The 22,686-nt window shown below is 40.4% G+C and overlaps 1 protein-coding gene across 4 annotated transcripts; it reads right to left on the bottom strand.

Annotated features, from left to right (window-relative positions):
* Window positions 1-255: 255 nt before the first annotated feature.
* RB195_008359 (uncharacterized protein) lies at window positions 256-12,742 on the bottom strand (the record flags this gene model as incomplete). Of its 4 annotated transcripts, XM_064194809.1 has the most annotated exons (42): window positions 2,763-2,932; window positions 2,990-3,084; window positions 3,299-3,450; window positions 3,610-3,676; window positions 3,734-3,903; window positions 4,700-4,786; window positions 4,845-4,950; window positions 5,050-5,174; window positions 5,248-5,391; window positions 5,600-5,665; window positions 5,744-5,865; window positions 5,939-6,026; window positions 6,085-6,168; window positions 6,224-6,359; window positions 7,382-7,519; window positions 7,629-7,723; window positions 7,791-7,920; window positions 7,973-8,118; window positions 8,182-8,301; window positions 8,365-8,448; window positions 8,520-8,669; window positions 8,932-9,023; window positions 9,069-9,142; window positions 9,361-9,389; window positions 9,472-9,594; window positions 9,703-9,741; window positions 9,793-9,831; window positions 9,894-10,046; window positions 10,223-10,285; window positions 10,385-10,486; window positions 10,556-10,640; window positions 10,720-10,854; window positions 10,960-11,057; window positions 11,193-11,280; window positions 11,367-11,440; window positions 11,575-11,707; window positions 11,765-11,931; window positions 11,993-12,034; window positions 12,091-12,258; window positions 12,338-12,394; window positions 12,495-12,605; window positions 12,680-12,742. In XM_064194809.1, 42 exons carry the CDS (start codon window positions 12,740-12,742, stop codon window positions 2,763-2,765), a joined length of 4,410 nt encoding a protein of 1,469 aa, XP_064045952.1. The 4 variants fall into 4 exon arrangements, with proteins under 4 accessions (XP_064045955.1, XP_064045952.1, XP_064045953.1 ...); XM_064194810.1 differs by lacking the exon at window positions 12,338-12,394; XM_064194808.1 differs by lacking the exons at window positions 9,361-9,389; window positions 9,472-9,594; window positions 9,703-9,741; ... (14 more) ...; window positions 12,495-12,605; window positions 12,680-12,742 and adding exons at window positions 256-485; window positions 1,933-2,028 and having other exon boundaries at window positions 2,825-2,932; window positions 8,932-8,988; window positions 9,069-9,137.
* Between the last annotated feature and the right edge of the window lie 9,944 nt (window positions 12,743-22,686).

Genomic DNA, 22,686 nt, shown 5'->3' with positions numbered 1-22,686 from the left:
CGACGGAATTCTTAGCCGAAAAGTCCTTGCAATATCTGTTTATACCTTCCCTCAATTTGACCGAGTAACTGCATGGAAAACTGAGTCCTCTGTCTTCATCCCTTAATTTTGCACTTTATAGTTCGCTTCTTATTTTTAAGTATACAATGCGCGTAAGCTATTTTGATGTCCAAATCCTCGGAATTGTGGACATGTGCGCTTTTTAAATGACAGTAACTGCGAAAAGGCAATTGGGATCTGGGCCAGTATCGATCCTCAAAGTGTACAGTCGGTTGGCTTGGCATAATGTTTATTAACACAACAAAGAGAGTCGTCTACACGCATGTAATGGTCGCGACAAGAAAACGGCAAGAACCACGGTGCAGAGCAGTTGCATAAACGGACGACGCCACAGAGCATACCACTAGGGATCGAGGGGGGACCCAATACTCTCGGATCTCGGATAAAATGTAGTTGTGGGGGAGCACTCAGTGGCGCTCTTATTCCTGAAAGTAAATAACTAAATTAATCGGGGTCCTAAGACCTAAGTATTAGTCTTAGAGGATCTATGGCATATGAGCTAAAGTTACTAGGAGAAAAAAGTAAGATAGGGCGTCCAGAAATAAGCTCCACTCCCTCCCTCCAACTACAAATTTCCCGGATCTGCCATTGGATCTGTTTTCACAACTGAAAAGTCGTACTATTCATGCTATGAACCAATACTGTGGTTGGACACATTGTAAAGAATTAACGCTAAGGTTTAACGGTAATTTTCCCTTGATATAAGAAACCAGAGGAATTCTTAAGAAGTACGCCTGACCTCTATTAGAAAGGAACTTAAAAACCGAGGATAACGCATGCGGGCTGCAGCGGTGAATGGTTAACAGAGCTACTATTTATTGATTGATTATTTATTGATGATTTATTGACTTCCTTTGTCACCGAGAAATGCAATACGCTCATGCGAGGATCTATTACTAGAAAAGGTGTTGGTTGGGACGACAATTCAATGGTGAGACTCTGTGACCACTTCAAAAATAATCCAGTCAGTCTTCGATTTTAGAAGAAATGTCTTTGTTCTCAAATGGTGAGACTGCGTTCTTTTCAAAAAACAAAGACGAAGATCAAAAACAAAAATGATTTCTCATGCATTTGTTAATCAGAAAAGTGCGCACAATACCGAAAAATTCCAAACACACATTGAACGCTGAGAGAAAAATGTTTGATTTCCCGTAGAGCAAACTAGTTAGCGGACCGAAGATGTGTGCTGTACACTGAAAATAATCTTAGTTTTGAAGTAAAGGCATCTCATGGTAGTAATTTAACACATTCCGAGTAATATGCTACACATAGTGCATTATAGCGTTACATTAATTTTATAAGTTCGAAATCATAATTCGTCATAACTCTCATGTTTATTCAGAGTAAAATAACTGATTAAATAAACGTTAATTAAATAAACGTTCCTTATGTGAGAGTACATAGTATATCAATCAGCGTGAATAGGAAGCAGAATGGTCACTTCGCATCCCGGAACTCCGTTTCTGCCAGTAAAACATCCTCAATAATCTATTTGAAAGGAAGAGAATAGATGAATAAAGATTTCCTCGGTGTGAGTTTTTGCATGTTTTCAAAGACAATTCCTCTAGTGTCGGTGTGAAGTTGACTATGTTCTCAGTCCTCGCACTTCTCCTATCCTGATCTCCCGCAGATGGCCAGTGCAAAAAAAAGTGCGATGAAGGTAACTAATGCACATCAACTGACGCTCTCTATCGCTTCTTTTCACCACACAGCTTATTTTTCGTCGGCTTTTGCGTTACATGCAACAAATACCATAATGAAACACGATCATAAAGAAGATGAAGCCATGGAACGATAGCACACAGCAACAAAGATTGTGTAAAGGTACCTTCATAAGATGGCATTTTCCATCCCAACGTGTCATATACGTACGAAAAGGCAAACCACTTTCCAACAGCGCGCATTTTTGTGTGAAAGGCAGCAAAATGGTGACGACATCAATGGCTCTGCCCATATCCTCCTCATCAGCTGAATTTCGCACGAACAAAGAAGTACTAATGTACTATGAAGATGTCTGGGAAGTATATGAGATGCAACAATTCCTGATCAATTTCAAGACGAAGTTTGGTTAAGCAAAAATGCCGCACATTCTAATATCTCGGTTTCACTGGCCTTCTCTGGCCTGGCGACATGGTTTCAAAAGCAGGACCGAGAACTTTGAAAAGGTAGATCTCGTGTATAGGCTACTTCTTCATTGTGAATCTCATATGTTCAGAAAAATATATACATAACAGACTATACAAATGACAAGCAGTGATTACAAAAGAGCATTCACGGGATACATAGAAGAAACCCGTCTTGGAGAAAAAAAAACATAAAATAATTATGAGAATTCATCAGATATTTAATTTTCATGTTGAGAGGGAATCGAAGCTCATAGGTCTCTCCGCTGCCACATATCGACTGATGAGCTCAAATAATAGCAATAACGCATCCGAGCGAAGTTTGGCAAAATTCAGTGAAGGCATGACTGAGATTGGGGAAAATAATAGATAGTTACAAACAATGACAGCATACCCCAATTGAACAACCTCGGATAGCCGAAACACGTATGTATGTTGACTCTGACAGGAGCCGATCTCTTAAAACAATTCAGGGTGGTAACTCGTAACAATATCAATAAACAACGATAAAACTTATTATGATCTCAAAGAAGAAAGCGAAACAAAGGGAAAATAAGAACTTGTGATCTGGGATAACGCCTAGTGCTCCCATCGCGTCATCGGCTCCTGATACATCTCGTATGTTGAATAAATAATCTGACCAGGTTCCCCATCTCCTGGCGACAGGCCGTGATTGTCCTGCGAGATCGAATCATTTGTAGGTGACAAACCAGATGCAGGGCTGAGACCTGTCTCAGTGGTCAATACCTCTGAAGAAGCATGGAGTTCATAAAGAATAGGAGTAAATGCAAATATTCGGATACTACCGTTCATTTGCGCTCGTTGGCGAGCTTCTTCTTGAGCACGTTTCCTCTGACGTCTTTGTGCATCACGCATTGCATTGTACTGTCTACGTTCCTCACTGGAAAACGTTAACATATTTAGGATAACTTTTGTAAGACAATAGTCGAGAGAAACACTTTGAAAAAATCATTTAGTTTTTTGTTCGTAGTAGAATTAGCGTAAAAGTGAGGCAAAAAACGTAAATGGTAAGCTAAAATCTAAGAGTTCTGTGCGAAATAATTTGCACACATCACCCTCTTCTCCTCAAAAACTTTCAATACAGTTTAACACACCAGTTCATTCTATGATACTTCGCTCTGGCCTGCTCAGCCCTTCTCGCTCGCCTCATCTGTGCCTCAGCAATTGCACGTCGGGTTTCCTCGTCGAGGGTGTCGAGTTGGCACGTTTCGGCAAGATGACACAATTCTTCATCACGTTGTCTTGCCTAGATGTCGGATTCGGAATTGATTTTTTAGCTTTTACAACTAAACCCAGAAAGCTGAAACCCATCGTGGCCTTTCACAGAACAATACAAATATTACCACTTATTTGGACCTCAACAAAACTTTGTAAGCATTTATCCATTGTGAGATTTAAACATTACCTTTCGCAACAGTTCCGCACGTTTCGCATTTTGTTGCTGCCGTAGTTCAGGTCGCATGCTGTGGTACCTGAACAAATATTTCACTTTTCATGCAAAAATTCCACCGAAAACAGTGGTTATCAACCGTATTCGCGCCCTCTCCGCTCTCTTCGCTTTACTGATCTCGTTCCGCTCGGCCACGGTTAAACTTCGAGTGTTGCCGTCCCCCGAACCCATAGATACGGGGAGAACCCGACGAAGTGACTCAGGTTGTGGTTGAGGTTGAAAACGGATATTTGTTTGCGATGATTCCGGCTGAAATTAATGTTTCATTTGGACCACACGAGTGCAGTTTTAAGAAAGCATCTATGAGTTCTTCTAAAACTGAGAATACGAAGTATAAGTATTACTATTGGAACATAGAATAAAATGAGTTAAAGATAATACTTTTACAAGCTTAACATTTCTAGCTTATAGTATCCGTAATTTAGTTGAAAGAAACCACCGCGATCCCGCAAATCTCTCCAAAAATGACTTTTCCTACTTCTATAACATTTTCATAACTACAACACATACGATAAGGATTGAGTAGCTCTCTAAACTAGCAGAGCAAACAGACAAGTTGAACACCGGAAAATCTTCTCCTTTTCAATCCTTTTTTAAACCTCTTTTTTGCCCTTCTCTTCAAGTGATTTTTCTTTTCTCAAAAATCAATAGCCCGACGAAGGAAGTGCACCGCTTAATCTTAAATCAAATAAGTGGTGAACATTCATCATTATATTCATGCAAATTATGAGTTATATATATATAGTTATATATTAGAGTTTATATATATATATATTTTTTATTATTATTTATATATATATTTTTTTATATATATATATATATATATATATATATATATATATATATATATATATATATATATACTAGTGAACATATCGTTGTCACATCGTTTGCTGCATCGCTTGTCACTATCTTCACCATTCTCCAAGCACAATAGCACAATAAGATCTCAACAAGTAGCCGTTTGACTAACACTTCTCCCCATGGGATTGTGAGAATAAATCTCTCAGTGTGCAATTCTGATATAAATGAACTTGTCACAAACCATGTCATCAATGACAATTTCATGCGAGGCATAAAGGGCATTAGACGGTTCCAGAACCATAGAGGATGAAGAAGAAACAAGTTCGATCTAGAATGTAGTTCCTACGTTATGTGCCGAATGATAGCAAAAACTTCGCTTATTTCACCTGATCCTGGCCATTGGAAAACGTCAGTGCCTTCCCTTGTTCTTCAACACTTGAGATAGGCAAAGGTTGCGGATGTATGAGGAAGGGTTGACCATTTGTTATAGCGCTGAAATACCGAAAATATACGGAGTAATTTAAAGTAATAGAGTAGAGATATCGATAATATATAACACGAAGGAAAATTTATTGGGTTTGGCTTAAATACCGTAGTTGTTCTTCTCCACGAATCAATGTTCCATCGACAGTTCGCAATTCCACCGGCTGACCATTAGCGTCCAGCCCTGTGAGTAACATGTCGTGGAGCGCTTTTTCGTCGATCAATTGTGAAGGCTACAAAAGTGTTGTCTCAGCGTGTAAAAATGAAATGAAATCAGAATTTTGAAAAGTAATGATGAAGGCATACCTGCACAAAACACTTGTCATCCACAATATGTCCATCATTGGTGATCAAAACTGTGTCACTCTCGATAAGATGTTGATCAACTGACGAAGGGAAACGGTTCGTCTGCGACTGTTGTTGTTGTTGACGAGCTAAAGCCATGTGGGCCTGAAAATAATACGTTTGATAACTACGATGATCAATATGACGATCACAGATAACAAACGACGAAATTTCTTTTTTTAATCAGCACTTTGTCTGCTCGCACCGCCCACTGCAACACCTAGTTCTACGGCTAATCCCAAGTGATAAGACGAGCGAACAATTGTCAAGCTGAAAAATACAACCGGAATGACAAGGTAGCCATTATCCATACCTGCTTCGTCCGCTTAATAACCTCACGCTCCATTTGTTCAAAGATGTCATCCGTCGAATGCGATATCTATAAAATTAGGGATAACCGGATGCTTTCGATCACAGCATATAAGGACATCACAAGGCATGCCTTCATAGCTAGTACCTGAGAATTAGAATTAAGATGTTCTACAGCCGATGAAATATCGCTTGAATCCAACAACGACACTGTGTTGTTACCTTCGAAAGATGAGTTCAGTCCAGATGAATCGCCCAGATCGCCTGATACTAAAAGAAAACTGTCTTTGTTTCTTTCGAGAAAATAAAACTCCGATAAATTGTTGTGGTGTTAAAACTCTACCTATTGAACAATTTGAATTCATGAGACTTCGATTCTCACGACTCATTGCTCTCATCTTCTTTGCCTGTGCACGTCGCATATTGTACTCCTATACAGGATATCCATTACAATTTCAAGCAAACAAACAAATATGAACAAATCCAAACCTTTCGTTGCTCTGGAGACATTTTCTGATAACGAGCCCTTGCTGCTTCAGCCTTACGAGCATTTCTTATCATAATTTGTTGAGCCTAAACCCGCAATCGCAAAATGTATCTCCACATGCATAAAACGATTAAGCAGCACCTTCTGCAATGCCTCCGCAGAAATTCGACCAGCTGGTGTCGAAAGAAGAATTTCCTCCTCGAGTCTCCGTTTGCGGAACGATTCTGTACGTCGTTGGTTGTACTCTCGTTTCTCCTCAACCGTCATTCGATGGTACCTGAAGCACTCATACTTATGTGACCGATAAAAGTGCCTACAAAACGCTCCACCTACTAGTTGCCATTTGTTGGCTCAAACCTTTAGCTGCTCACCACGACTACAAGATTTGGTTCATTTTTGAACAGCCGGAAGGGAATGCAACAAAACTGTCGTGACAATAGCCGAACAACTACCGAATGACCCACGTAATTCCAATATGCGATAGCCCTCTCTAATAAGACTAAAATAGCAAGTCAGGTATTTCCCCTTAATGATGTGTCCTAGCTATTCTATTTTGCAAGAGGTGATGGTTTACCCACAATTTTAGAGTGCACTACTGTTGTGCAGAAAATAATGGATTATTTCGACGAAGATATTATGGCAAACTAAGTTTTCTGCAAACATTCTTTGAGAAATACGAATGTGTGAAGATCGGCAAGAATAGCAATCAAAGTTCTGGAATGAAAAAACGGGAAAATTCTTAGAGGTAAAACATCCTCAGAACGCCTTCAAACAAATGCCATAATTAATGTATTGTGACACTTAAGAACTGTTCCATAACTCCTTTCTTACCCACTAGGAAAATCGCCATTACTGAGGGTTCTATTGAATTTCCGCATACAATAGGTAAGAATTAGGCGTATAGTTCAAATTAGCAATTTTTTTTCCAATTTTCCAATTCCAACTACTTCATAATGGATAGCAGTAAAGTGCATTACTTGAATCTCATTTGCTCAAAACATCTAAGACAATAAGCGAGCGAACAATATCAATATCCGCAAGTGGAAGCAGTGCAGTAGAGAGATTAACGCACCGCACCCCTTAATCAACGTTAATTATCGAACATGTCAGAAATATTCCACAATTACCACTATCAACGTCACAAGAAAACTCAAATCAAATCTACTGTAAAGCTAGAACTGTTATATCTCCAATATAATCTCTAAGAGGATTGCCATACAGCATGAGTTTTATAATTCCACTTCCACATATCACTTTGGCGAAGAATAGTAGATAAGAGCTAATTCTACCTACGCTTACCTCAGACGTGCAGCTTCTGCTTTCTTGGCATTCGCCATTTTTATATGTTCTCGTATTGCTTCATTGTCAATAAATGAGCCTTTAGGCATGTCTGGATCCAGCCCCAACGCTCGAAGTCGTCGACGTTGGTTATAAACCCTGAAAAAAAACCTCTTGTTCTGAGACGAACTCTTCGGAGGAGTCGTCCTATAACTCAAAGATTTTGACGAATTACGGTCAATCGAACGCTAGAAAAACTCGTACTGACTTTCGCTCTGCTTCACTCATACGCTGGTAACGTGAACGTGCCGCTTCAGCACGTCGCATTTTCGACCTCTGCTCTCTGTATTTCTGAAGATCAATCTGGAAAACTAATATTCAGCAGATGAACAAAAATGAAGCAATTTCAGAAGCGCTTGGACCAATATACCTCTCCCTCGCTTGAATCACGCAGCAAGTCATCTAATTCCTTTCTATCCTTTTCTCTACGCATTTGCTCAACTCTCTGCTTCTTTTTCATTGCATCCAGTTCCTCATCAATCGATTGAACATGGTCGAAGCTGAACAAATTCACTCAATGACGAATAATCCAAAACTGGCTTAGACACGCACTCATCATGATCTTGATGCACACTGTCCATGTCTTGAGAGGAAGTGCTCGGGGCGTGTTCGACAAAATACGTATCAATGAAGGCATTCATTTGATCTGCTTGAGCGACTGCTGGATGTTCTTTCGACAATGTGACCGTAGACGTAAGCTTAAACATGTGCGTAACCTACCGGTCTGTTTAGGTTTAGATTTGTCTCTCAAAAAGAATTACCATGCCATTATCAGAGGTAGTTAAGGACGTAGCTAACTCTGGTAGTCGACTTTGGAGTGATCCTTGCGGACTTAACTCAGAAGATGTTGATGACGACATAATGTTCGATGAGACCAAAAGCTAGAACGAGAAACAAGTGGTTAAAGTGTTCCTTCGTCCGTAGAATTTTTATTTTATCCTTACATATTCATTTTTCCTGTCGTTCGAAAACAGAGTGCTTGAATTCGCGTGGAACGTAGTAGGAGCAGGTGAATAATAAGTTGTGGTCTGGAATTACCAATCAGATGAAATTTAAAACATGGCAAGAAACAGAAAGAAAGATCATAAGGCAAGCTAACCTGCGGATGAAAGGAAAGGTTCGACTGTGAAAACGTAGAAACCTCCGCCGGTGTCAATGTCTCCAGAATTCGACTGTGAGGAGAAGCACTCTCTCTCGGAGACCCCGCGGTTATATAAATCGGATGTTGGTTCATACGACTTTTAAAAAGCTAAAATTCAACGAATCCATTTCATTAGAAGGCACAAGAAGTTAATTACGTTAACAATGCAATGTAGATATAGCAACGAAAAACATCTATCACAAGTACACTGGAGCAATGGCATTATGTTTATTAAGTTTGTGTGCCTCTGGTATCCGTTATACAGTACATTTAAAACGAAATGACAAGAAAACAGCTAAGAAATCACGAAATAAAGAAAAATGTTGTGAAGATGACAATTCATCTCTACGAACTATAAACGTCAATCTACCGTGATCCCGATACGATAGATTGACTTTTTAACAATACCAAATGGAATAGCAAGATACTGCAAACAGGCACACATAATCAATATAATAAAACCTTAGAAATACACATCAAAGTGACGAGAACAAAATCTCTCCCTACCCTCTGCCGCTGCACGTTCAGTAACAGACGTGGTTGAAGTGGTGGCTTCGAGGTATGGAAACCGAACATTTGTACTATAAAGGGAAATACTAAAACATGAATTCTTTATGGATGAATTTATCATCTGAAGTAAATATATGAAGTGAACATTCCTCAATCTCCTCAGTCACATAAAAAAAATACAATTTGAAAAACATTGAGCCTAGTTCGCTATCTAATTGTACGAAGAATATGATTAAGGAAAAAATAATGAATAAGAAATCGAATCAAGATAGTAAACTGCAAAACTCACACAAAAATCAAACAAAACCAGCTACTAATCTGCCGAGAACATCTTTTAAGCCCGAGACGGTGGAGCTCCATATGGATTGATTATTTGTTGTTGCACGTGCTGCCCGTTCACCATCATGCCACTAGTCGTGTAGGTGATTTGTTGAGGGGCTGCCTGTTGATGTACAAGCTGTTGACCACCAGATGTGGTAGGAGCTTGATGTTGTACAACCAAATGTCCCGACGAGGACGGCATCTACAGAACGGATAGGCACAGATAGAGAAGAAACGAGAACAGAAACAGCGTGCATTTACAACACAAACCACCACAACGAACTAAAGAAAAGAGGAATTTTCGGCTTACTTGTTGCTGTGCTACAGTTACATGACCACCTTGTTGTCCCTGAATCGTTTGCACTGTTTGCACTGGTACCTGATGAACGGTATGAACTACCTGTTGATGAGTCACACCGTTTGAAGGAGTTAACTGGATCTGGAAGAAAGAATCATTGTACATGTATGGATATCCAAGTAATATCTAAATTCGTTACTAACCTGTTGCACCTGATTTTGCCCGATATGTGTAACTGGAGTTGAGGTACCCTGTTGTATTATGTATGTTCCACCTTGGACTCCTTGAGGGGTAGAGGTTGTGGTTACTGGTTGTGACAGCACTTGTACAGACTGTCGTTGTTGCCTCATTATGGCCTAAACATCGAAGAGGTGGATTATGGAACACCTCGAAGTTCGTTGGAATACAAGTTGAGTGTTCCTTAATGTTGTTCACTACAACATCGCTGCAACCAGAAACATGAGTAGTGGAACAAATCAAGCGAGATATGTCCAACATTTATTAGCTCCCCTAGTATTCTACTCCGTCATACCTGCTGCGCTTGTTGAGTCTTCTTCAAAACATCTCGTTCGATGGCCGACAAAGCGTCTTCCTCCTACGAGAAAAACATAATAAGCATGAAATGGGAAAAGACTTTGCAAGACGATTAACTCTAACAAGTTGAATAAAAGAAGAATGATTCAAACACAAGCACCTTTTTACAAGATCCCGACAACGATCCACCACTAGAGGACATCATAGAGTCCATACCTTCAAGGCGCTTACGCTTCGGTGTGTATCTCTTTTGGTTATATGACTGTAACTAGGAATATTTTTTATACACGTACATAAACACGTACACGCAACATATTATTACAAGCTTCACCTTTCTTTGGTCCGGGGTCATGCGCTGATACCGCAAGCGTGCCGCCTCTGCCCGTTTTGCATTACGTACAACAATCTGTTGGGCCCTGAATAAAGAAGATTCACTAACACATCAAGACCAACACTTTAGAAGCTCAAACAATCCGATACGGAGCGAAAAACTACCTGTCCAGAGCTTCTCCATTGATTCGACCGATTGGCATAGCTAGCAACATCTCTTCCTCCATTCTGCGCCGTCTAAACGCTTCTGTGCGTCGCTGATTGTAGATTCGCTTTTCTTCCTCAGTCATCCGATGATACCTAACTCAACATATATGAAAGACGTCCTCTCGAACTGATTAACGCAATAAAAAATAATAATGGAAGAAATTACAAATACTGAGTTTGCATAAGCTAGAAACCTACCTCTGTCGCGCTGCTTCCGCCTTTTTGGCATTTTGTGCCTTAATGTGAGCTCTGACTGCTTCTTCATCTTTAATAGGATCACCAGTTCCTCCAGCAGCCTAAACACCAATTTCTAATATACGGCCACGAATTTCTTTAAAGGCATGCCTTTAAAAGGTGACGATGAGTGATTCTACGATAACTTGATGAGAACAGAGGTAATCTGTTTAGGAGATGAATTCATCAAAATTAACCTTCACAGCCGCCAATGCATTCTGCATCTGACGCATACGTCGGCGGTTATTATGAGCACGCCGTTCTTCCGGGGTCATGCGTGCATATCTATAAGGGTACCATTGAGCACTGCCTTGACATTTTACCAAAAACAATTAGATTCCAAGCTATTGTAAGTGTGAGTCACACCTTACCTTTGTCGTGCGGCTTCTGCCCACTTGGCTCTCATTCTTTTCTCTCGGAGTTGTTCGGTAATGTCAGGATCTTCCTGGAACACAACATTACAGCAATTTTTCTTCGAAAAAACATTATGGAAAGGACCATGTTAACTGAATTGTGAGGAAAAAATTAGCGATTCGAATTCAACCTATGTTCAAATCTTTAATCGATCTCGGACTACACCTGTATGTCGTTAGTCTCTCTGAGAATAGACTCCAACTCTTCTAACTCCTTTTCCCGTTGTCTTTTCCTCTTTTGAGCTAAGGTTCTTTTGAGGTTCAACTCGCGCTTCTCTGCAGGCGTCAAACGATGATATCTAAACCAATGAGGTTATTTAACCACTCAATTTCCAAGGCACCATTTTATTTCGCACCTCATTCGAGCAGCTTCCGCTTGGCGCGCCTTCTTTAGGCGCTCTTTCTCAGCCTTGTCGGGAGAAACTGGTGCAACCTTCAAATTCATATTCACCCCAACCCCTTTCACATTAGTAGTAACGAGTGTTCCTCCCGTATAAGAGATTTGTGGTTGTAGCTGAGCCACCTAAAGAGGAATATGAAACGAAAATATTGAACAATGAATGCGTCAAAACGGTAGAACATGCCTGCAATGTTTGGACACCTTGCAGTGCTTGACTCGATTGTACCTAAAAAAATGTAAGTTGGAGCCCCTGCAAATTGAAAATCCCATCTACAAACTTACTTGAACTGTTTGGTGACTGGGTGTTGCCCAGGTGGATGTTGACGGAGCAGGTTGCTCTATGAAGTAGGTGTCAAGAAGCTGAGAAATCCTTTTTTCATCATTATCAGACGACAAACGCATCTGCGTTTGACTAACTTGACCACGGCTAGTCAGCGGAGCTTGTTGCAGCTGAAAGAGAAACCCATTTAGAAACACATTCGCATATGGATTGTGAAGAGGTTAAACTAGTTCTCATCCTTGAAACAACCTTATAAACTTCTTCAATGCTCCTTTCAATAATGCCGCATCCTATTCCGTTTTCTAACTGAACGTAAATACTAGGAAACGAGAGATGAAATAGAACAGAAAGAATAAAAATATAATGTATAGATAAAAAAAAATAAACTGGCATAACAAATACTCACCGTAATCGTATTGTTTGGAATAAAAGCAGTAGAGCTCGACGAATGGAATGGGGCAGTGGATGATGTAGTATATGTTGAAGATTGATAAGAAGAAGGATGAAAAGACATCCCCTGAAGGCAACAGTTTAGCATCAGCGCATGGATTATTTTCGCTTTACTAATGCTACAATTCGTGCTGTTAATACCTGTTGCCCCTGCGGGGTTCGAGGGTCTGTCGTATATGTAGTATAGGTTAAATTCTGATTCATCTGAAATACAATGCCAGTCCATTATGGTGATCTGAGCAAGTGAAGACATAACCGAGCTCCGCTTAGAACAAAAAAAGAGCAGCAATAACAACAACATGAATTGACAAAATTACCATTAGTTCCCACAAGACGTAACCATAAGTTACTGAACATCCCGAGAGCAAAAAAAAAAAAAGATTTAAAAAAGTGCAGCAGGGAAGACAAATAATAGAGAGTTGAGCTTTTTTTGGAATTCTGTTAAGTCAATGCACAAACTATCATCGTTAAATTTCCTGCATACTCCTAACAAAGTGCATAAAAATTTTTTGTTGCAATCATAACATGTTCTCCATAGTTCTTTTTCAGACATGCGGATAACTTATAACCGGTCAAAAACCAGTGCAAATATCTGAAATATAGTTCTCTCGCATACACTAATGACGTACACTTCCGGCACTTATGTTTATCCGAGCGACCGCAACGTACACAGGCGGCTCCTGGCGACACGCACACTCTCTCTACCCTTTGTTATTGTCAGGAAAAAGCGAGTGCTGGCGCATACGTGTTGGATCTAAGTAGTTGGAGTGCTCGAACAGGAAACTATTCTATCTTGTTTTCGGTAACATAGTTCTTATTGTTATCCTTCATCGCTACTGGTGCGCTAAATAAGCGACAATGTTACAGCAAAAGAATTACACAAGCGTAAAGAGCGTACTGATGCATTTGTTTTTGCAGAGACGAGGGTGATCGATGCTTGATTATGGGTGGAGAAGTGCGCGTTGAACAGAAAAATTCAGTATGTTGCGGTTTTCCAGGCTAACAAAAGCACAGGCGACAAAAAATTCCTGGTTTGTACCGCAGCACTTCGATTCTTTGAGTGCTAAAGTACTATTTCATCGATAATTATTTAATTTAAGTAACTAATTTTCCCTATTTCATGGTAACTCCGTAGTGCTAAGGACGATACTAACGCTCAAGTTCCTTTTTGTTGAGCACGAAACCACTTGATATTCCGTTCGGTGGTCCTTGGTAGATGGATAGAATCAAAAACTGAAAGCTTGCACCATGTCCTATATTCAACGGATCCCAATATTTGCATAAGAAAGACCTAGAAAGATCCATTATTGGCGAAGAAATGACCACTAAGAACTTTCATTTAGCTTGGTTAAATATTTTGCAAAGCTCGAAGCATACAATAACCAATTATATGCGAATGCTCAGTATTTGGACTGAATCCAACACATGCTAGCCGCATACAATCGGCATAGATATAAAAAGTCAATAGTGGACGCAAAAACTATGCCTTACACCTTACCTCAAGCCTCGCACCAACACTTACATCCTTTTAGTGATAAGATGTAATGTGGATTATATAAGTGCTCAAATACTTTTTCACTTCGGAGTGCTATAGTATTCGAGCGTTGCATTCTGCTCCATATTTTGACAATATAAAGCATCTATCCTTGGATGATTCTTCTACCACTGAGTGTCAGATTGGATATAAATATTTGTCCGCATTTACCTAATCCAACTTATAAGGGGAGAGGGGGGCAGTAGACATGCACCGAAATACAGTAGAGTCAAAACGACATAAAGCACGGTGCAGTTGCGTAAGCGGTTGCGTTCGAAGCGGTTCGGCGAGGCGTAGCGATTAGGATCAAGAGAGGACCCTTGCTACCACCGTTTATTGTTGCAGTTCGCGATGGTCCCGCCTCGATTCCAACCGTCATCCCACCGCTCCGCTTCGAGCGCAACCGCTTACGCAACTGCACTGTGTTTCATGTCATTTTGACCCGACTATTTAGATGTGCAGCCCTTCATCTGCATTGAACACTAAGAAATAGTATGCCAACAAGAGAGAGCAAAGTTTATTTTCTCAACGTAAATTATTTGTTCAGTTTATATATGGTTGTAGTCATCCAAGACCAGTTCAATATATGCACATTTGCTGAGCCAAAATTCAATTCGATTAATATGTCATGATTTTCGTAGGGCTAGAACACAAACGTTACTACATGTTTGCTGGCTTAGCCTATATTTAAGATTATTAAGATTTATTTAAGATTTCACTTGTTTTTCATAAGTAGGACTTTGAAAATTATCTAGAAATGTCCGCTCATTCATTTTTCATTCACTTATTACATGCAAATTATCAAAGACTGATACATACGTTTACTGAATTTTGCAGAAACAAGTGCATAGAAGCTACGATTCCATAATTCTCTTCCGTAAAATATTTGTACCAGAACTCTGATGCTGTTCAGTCCTTTTAAAACTTCGCTGTCGCTGTAACACATCCCACTGTCGCTGTAATGCACTATGTCAGTAACGCAACGCCTCCTTAATACTTCAGCTACAATAACAGCACTAATAAAACAGTTCCATGCATGTGCAGTCACGGAAAGTCACGAAAAAACACGATTAGAAACCGTCTTACTTTCAAAGTAACTGCTTACGCTTGCGCGTGTATAATACCACTAATCAAAATCTTTTACAAGAACCGCAACTTTGATAACTTTTTTTATCTTGAGATGGTTGACAAATAGAAATAGAAGATGAGAGTGTTCAGATAGGTAATGCTCCGCATGTTCGGCACAGTGTTGAAAACAATCGAAACCTGTCGTAAGCGGCTGCGCTCGAAGCGAAGCGGTAATGCCAGAGTTTGCGATCGAGGTGGGTCCCTCGCCGGCTCCACTCATTTCTGTAATAGAAATGGACCTAGCGATTGTCCCACCTCGGTCCCAATCTCCGTCACCACCGCGTCGTTTCGACAGGAGCCGCTATCGCCACTACAAAAGGCTACAGTCCATTTCGACTACACATGTTGCAATCGGTGCATTCAAAAATCCAAAAAGACTTGAATCCCGCATCTGGGCGTTCCTGTCTACTCGAGAGAAAGTCATGTACGGTGAAATACCTTTGTACTTACATAAATGTCTTTTTCTGTCTCATTCTACAATTCGCTCTGCATTCAATTCCGGTTATTTCCATGGTCGACTAGGAACGAAGCACCTCAGAGGTATATGAAGTTATACCTAATGTGTGGAGTAGATCAAATCGGTGCAATCGACTATATGACAAGCATTTGGTGCACTAAAAAACAAGCCCAGCCTTGGACTCTTGGGTCGAAATGCGGCAGAGAATCTGTTTGAAGTTATAACCATTTCACGCACTAAATAAAATGCTCCAGACAACGTGCCAGTAGGTATGTACACATCGAGCAAAAACAGCAGACCCAACTGTGGATTTTGCATGCAACATTGCAGCCTATCATCCAGAAATATCGGTAACCAAGCCAAATTGGTAGTAATGGCTGTCCTTTCGCAGAAGTCACAAGGGCGTTCGCAGCAACAGAAAAAAAAAGTCGGCAATTCACGTGAGTCATTCGTAACTTCCTTCGTAGCAAAATTAAACAATACTAATGTCATCACTGAAGGATTAGCTTTACATAGAATAACTGAGTGAGGCATACGTACACTACCATGAATCACATTAGAAGGACTCAACAACTTTTAGTTCTTATAAAAAATTCATATCGGAAAGGTAATCCAGTCAAAATTATCATCTCTAACACATTCCTTATTAAAGTTATGAACATTCTCTGTATTCATGGCTTACTTTTTCAAATCAGACTTTTTTTCTACTTTAATCACAATTTGTTTTAATTAAACATTATCTGCTGCTGCGGCGTTCGTAGACTTAAGGATAATATACACTAATGAAAAGAAGATGGAGAGAGGAGGAGGGATGGAAAAAAAGAAAGAAAGAAAGAAGGAAAGAAAGAAGGATATTGAAAGGAAGAAGAAGTATGACAAAAAATCCATGAATTAATATCAGTTCAGACAAACTCCATCCTACCGGGTTTTTTTCTTTGTTAAAAAAGGAAAATGACTTAATTTGAGAAGAAAAAATCACAAGAGTTAAGGAAAAAGAGAGAATAAATCAGTTTTGTGACAAATCTCTAACATTCAATTTGCTTCCGAATTACACTTTCAGTCATTGTAATATCAAACGAATTCCATAGCGAAACGCTACGCTAAGCGAAAATAATAGTCGGATAAAGTTACCGCCAAACGTTTTGAATCGTAACGATTTCCTGTTGGTAAATCCGCACTTACACAGTTAAATGGACTTTTTTTTCCATAGCACTTATATTCTGAGGACGCTAAAAGAATATCCGCTTTCGTCCCCTGTTTTTCTACGCAAAACCTCAGGCGTGCCATATTGCAAACAACGATGACCGATGCATTCGCACTACTGCAACATTGTATCCTCATTATCTCGTAACGGCTTCCATAGCGACTCGGGAAATTAATTGGTCCAAGGAATCGCAATGGAAATTTGCTATGCGGGAATATGTAGCGATTAGTTACTCGTTCGCGCTTGTGACCATACGGTTATAATTAGGAAAATTCATAAGGTAGGTCATAGATCGGTATCCGGAGGAGTTGGAGCGGAGGTCGGTGGCGAGACGGGCACAGCTGCAGGGAGGGCACCGCACAAAACACGAACCAGAGAGCGCACGATCGAGGAGAGGGCGGTGTTCACGGGCGCGAAGAGTGTGCGCCGCGCGGAGAGTGCGAGACCGGCAGCGCGCCGCGTCATCGTATCGATCGAAGAGGGCGATAGGCAAGCAGGCTCTGCGAATGGAAAACGACGGACGTGTATGCGCAAAACGACGTCGAATTTCTGGAAGAGCGCTGACGATGAAGAGGTTCAGTGTGAGGCAAAGTTCAGTGTTGGTGGCAGAGCCGACGGTGACAGCAACATTTACCATGCTAGTGCATTATATTGCTGCAGAATAATGCTGTTTGTGGTCGCGGATTTGTGAGAAATGTACGGGAAACGTGTGATGAGAATGTGAAACAGGTGGAATCGCATGTAACTACCCAGAAATTCTAGAAACTCAGAAATTTCTCAAAAAATCACCGAGATTTGATGTTGATTTAGCAGATGTACCAACAAGTCTTAACAAGGACGCAGCTCAACACAACCCCGCAACAGCACACACACACACAACAACGATATTGATTGCCATCAACCGATCGATTCAATTGACACTCGGCGACCACACGTACCCGGTGAATATCAGGAGATCAAACATAAGAAATCTCATGCAGATTCATTCAAACATACTGTAGTTTCCTCTTGATCTCTGGCCAAGAGTGAACAGAGATGGGAGAGGTGGAAGAGTAGTGAGAAGGGGGACGACTAAGCGGCGTCTGCCGTCACCGCCGTTGTCTGCCAAGCTCCGCTCCCACAACACTCTCTTCGGCCGTCTCGTTGTCTGCTACATCGTACGTCTCCACGATGAACGTTATGTCTTGCATGATGCACGTGGTCTACGTCTCCTCGCTTCACACACTCTCCGCGCATCGATTCGGCGGTTCGCCTAACGTCTCGACGTTCTCTTTCTATGAGGTCTCACTGGTCCGTATTCGAGGGAAGTTCTCTCTTTAACCCCCGCCATCACCACCATAACCCGTAATAGTCGATCTTCTCCTCCCTCTTCGTAGTCGCTATTTCCCAAGCGTTGGATAGGCACGTAGGGAGAGTCTCTCATTCTCTGCTTTGGTCATGGAATTCGGTACTGTACAGGAATCCATGTTCGTTACGTCGGGCAGAACGTCGTTAGAACGTTTTCCGTAATTGCGTATGGCTAGCAAACTTGGTTCATTATCTCATCTAAGTGCAGTTTCTACACTTCTAAGCACAATAACCTGGGCAAAGCGTTGTTCGTTGAGACAGGGCGGAGGATGCGGGTCAGCTTCAACCCCACTCTTTTTTCTGGAAGTGAATAACTTGGTCACTCGTACCCTTAAAACCTAACCATTAGCCTTGGAGGATCTAAAGACATCTGTAGGGTAAACCTTTGAGAAAAAAAGGAAAATAGAGCTTCCAGAAATAAGAGCGCTGCTGAGTGCTCCCCTCGCCTATCACACTTTATCCTAGTAACCTTAACTTTTAGGTAACTTTTAGAGTAACATTCAACTTTTAGATAATTTAAGGTGCACCCTTTGTCATAAGGAAAATGAGTGGGATGACCAGATACTAGAAATATGATCTTATCATATGTATATTTTACTTTACTTACTGTATTTTACTGTACAGTACCAATTAGGTTCCCATTTAATTGTGACAGATATGTGAATAGAATGCATTTTACCTCCATTCGTGCTTAGAAGCAAGGTCACAAAGGTAATTATACTCATGGTTAAGGCTACGCCTGTTAACGCTGTTAACACCTACTTCACTTATTGTGGATTTTCTCCACTGCGAATCCCAGAGGTGGTTGAATCTACGGACTCCAATGTCGTTTTCAGGTTAAAGGCATCACTCCGCGGATCTGAGGTGGTATGGATTTCAGTTGGAGTATTCTTATAAGGGTAGTAGGTTATGGAGGAGGGTGATTCCGTCCATTTCTTCCTAATTGCCGTAAAAAACGGCTCGAAAGATACGGCTTCAGGCGTTCTGGCGTACTATTTTCTACAAGGAGTTCGACTGGAGCGCGCCAGCCTTGTGCGGCGCCGCATCTTCCGGGCCGTTTTTTACGGCAATTAGGAAGAAATGGACGGCATCACCCCCCTCTCCGTAGTCTCCCATCCCGTATACGAATACTCCATCTGAAATCTGCACCACCTCAGATTCGTGGGGTGTCGCCTTTAAACTCAATGATGGTAAGGGGCGCCGAACTCTTTCAAGAACCTCTTATTGCACAGGATCTGTGTTATGAATGGATTCAGTGAAAGTGAAAGTTTTAAATATGTCTGTCATAGTTGTTGTTGTTATCTTGTCTTTTTAGCAGGACACCACGGACAAAGTGACCGCAGGGAGATAAGATGCGGTACTGGTTATGTTTGAATGGGTAGTAGTTCAAGAGTTTGGTTACATTATCGAAGAGGTAGCCGCAATATCGCTACATCAGGTCAGAACGGAAACTAGTTTGCATATTTGATTAAAGAGCTCTTTTCCTATGATTGAGGTATTCGTTTGCATCCGAACTCATTCACATTTGATTTTTTCTCCCAGACACTCTTTCTCTGTGATGCATTCGAGATGGGAAACTGTAAAACACCAACCACTAAATGCAGAACATTCGCATGCGTATCCAGAATACAAATGTTTAGGCGCGTTAACTTTGTCGCCCTCCCCCCCCCGTCTGCTCGATAGGCTGTCCATCTTTTATAAAGGGAATCGTAAGAAAGGATGCTGAAAATGGCAGAAAATGGCCAACGTCACAAGGAATGCGTAACTATCATATCCATCGCCAGATCGATAGATTTTAACCTTGCACTGGAACAGTTCTGTGGCGTTTTTTTTTTTCTTTTTTCAGATGGTGTTTATGTGATATGTGAAGCTCTTCTTCTACCAGGTACCTAGAAGGAATCGACACGTTTTTTTTTTGCAATGAGTACGTTTCAGTCTCCTTTTCAATTCATAATCGTTAATAATTTTCTTCTTTGAGAATGTATGTTATGTTGTCAAGTGGACGTTTAAGTTTACTTTTATGCTTTTAGGTCGGTGGGGTCCCGTGTTGTTAATCACGAAATGCATGATAAGATAAGGCAGTTATCATAAGTGTAGTCCATCTTTTATAAAAGTTGCGCCAACTAAGGTGTTCTAATGATTCTCATATTACGGAATCACTCACTCACAATTCACTTGAATGGAAGAATATGATATGATTTCATCACGAGTTAATTGGCGATGCAGGGTGATCGCCTATGGGCTGTGTAATTGATCTGTGCCAATAAGAAAAGAATTCTCCTCTTTTATCACTTCTTTGATGAGAAAACGACAAAACAATCGACCAAGAAATCTTTTTTTCTAATGATTTGCTTGAGCTGTAGCCAAGAGTAGTATTGATCTTTACTAACAGCCACCCTTATCGCCTCTGTCATAGCGTGGAAAATCAGAACCATTAGTGACCATGAAATTATTTAATTTCGACAGTTATTTCACGACAAGTGATCTACATATTCTAATGGAAGCCTATGCTGGACGTATTCTCGAATATGGTTCTGTTATTTTTTTTAAATACTTGTAGGCAAACCCGAAAATGTTTAGAATAACTTCACGAGGGAACAAACTCGTGATATCGGTCTTGTGGATTTGACTATACTGCAATAGCTGATGCATTATCCAGGAATAGACTGTTTGATTTAAAACCTCTTTTAATAAGACGAATGATCTTACTATGTTTCATAAAATCCTCTATGCTTATACCAGTCCAAAAAGCTAATTTCTTTTCCCGTAAAAAATCGATAACACGTGAGTTATCAATTTCTTATATCTTACATTTAAGACTGGCTTTACTATCCCTAATTCTATCCGTAAGTGAGACAATACTTTTTCGTTAATAGAGCTGGACTACGTGGATTATGTGCAAAAAGGGTCCCATTCCCACTAAGGTTTTAGTATTTAAGAAAATTGTTAGCGGATTCCTCAGACAAACAAGTAAGTGGAGGTTTCTTTGCTTGTGTTGGGTAACGTACGTATGTATTGCCACTCATTTTTGTAGTGTATATTCGTGTTACTTGTTCCTTTTATGCTCTGTTTCATACACATTGATTACCTTACCACGTAATGGAAATGGTGTGCTTATAGAGACTTGTCGTTCAGAGCACAAATTAATTTCACAATGTAAATATGCCACTACCATGCTCAAAAATTAATACGCTATGTTATTGATTGTACATTTCCGTGTACAATCAATAAAATAGCGTATTAATTTCCATTTCCGTGTGTGTACATATACATACACGTTAGCCTGAGTATCTATCGCCTAGCACCACACATCTGCGATTTGACTACAATCTGTACCCGCCAGTGGCTGTCGCAGAATTTCTTTTTTCGAGTTCGAGTTCGCAGCAAAAAAAAGGGAAGTGACCTTCAAAAGATCGACAAACAAAATTCTATTCGATTAAATTAAGTACTCAAAAACATTGAAAAATAGAGAAGTACATAAGTTAAAAACGGGACAGGGGACGTCGAGTAATGTAGGACTGTGTGATTCGTTTTTAAAAACGGTTCAAGCGGAAATATGGGTTGTAGTCTTTAGATATTTTAGGATATTTCATAGTTTTACTTCATGGTGAGTCTTGGAACAGCCATCAATCCGGTAGCTTTTCTAGGAACCACATATTTCTAGGAAATCTCGTTAAGCCGCAATCATTTGTACACTCTTTACTCTCCTTTCATTGTCATCAATCACATCAAAAGATCTGACAGTGGTGCAACCGCGAAGAGGTTTGGTGACACATCCTGTCACTTAGCCACTGACGGCATTCATTGCAGAGCTCTCTGTTCTCCGTTATGTGTCATATCGGAAAATGAATTGTGTCATAACGACCTTTTGATTTGCTAGCAACTGGCAAAATTTGCAAATAACAGTTTCGTAACTGCTCTGCAGCGGAACGATGATGATTGCTGCGCGCAAAATTTTCGGGCTAATAGTGTGTCCTCGTGCACACCTGTCAAATGGGTTCCATGTGTTATTTATATCCCAACCCCATATAACGCTTAACGGCATACAATCCGATGATATTGTTTTGATTTATGGTGCAGTATAGAGTGAAATGTTTAAAAAAAAAGGTGGACGATTTGCTTTCTTTGGAAATGCATGATTTTTCCTTGGTTACACAAGTATTGAACAGTTTTGGTCATTGCGTATTGTAATTTAATTGTAATTTGTGAGTTGATGGATTGTCCGGCCGAAAGTCTAACACAGACATCTGCGAACAGAACGGAACGAACGCGCAAATTACAATTTTTATCCAGATTGTGGGTAATGTAGGTTTTTGCTAGGTACGTTGTACTTGTATTTGTTATTAACAGTATTATCAGTAGACATAAGGTTCTCTTTCAGACACTTAAATAACCCTAGCAACGAGAATAGGGAAACTAATGTTGTGGTTCACGAACTGAGCAGTTTTTGCGTCATGTAACTTAGAGATGCCGGTATT

This window comes from Necator americanus, chromosome III, assembly GCF_031761385.1.
Source record: "Necator americanus strain Aroian chromosome III, whole genome shotgun sequence".
Lineage (NCBI taxonomy): Eukaryota > Metazoa > Nematoda > Chromadorea > Rhabditida > Ancylostomatidae > Necator > Necator americanus.
The sequence above is the reverse complement of the archived record's forward strand: the minus strand, read 5'-3'. Positions and strand labels throughout refer to the sequence as shown.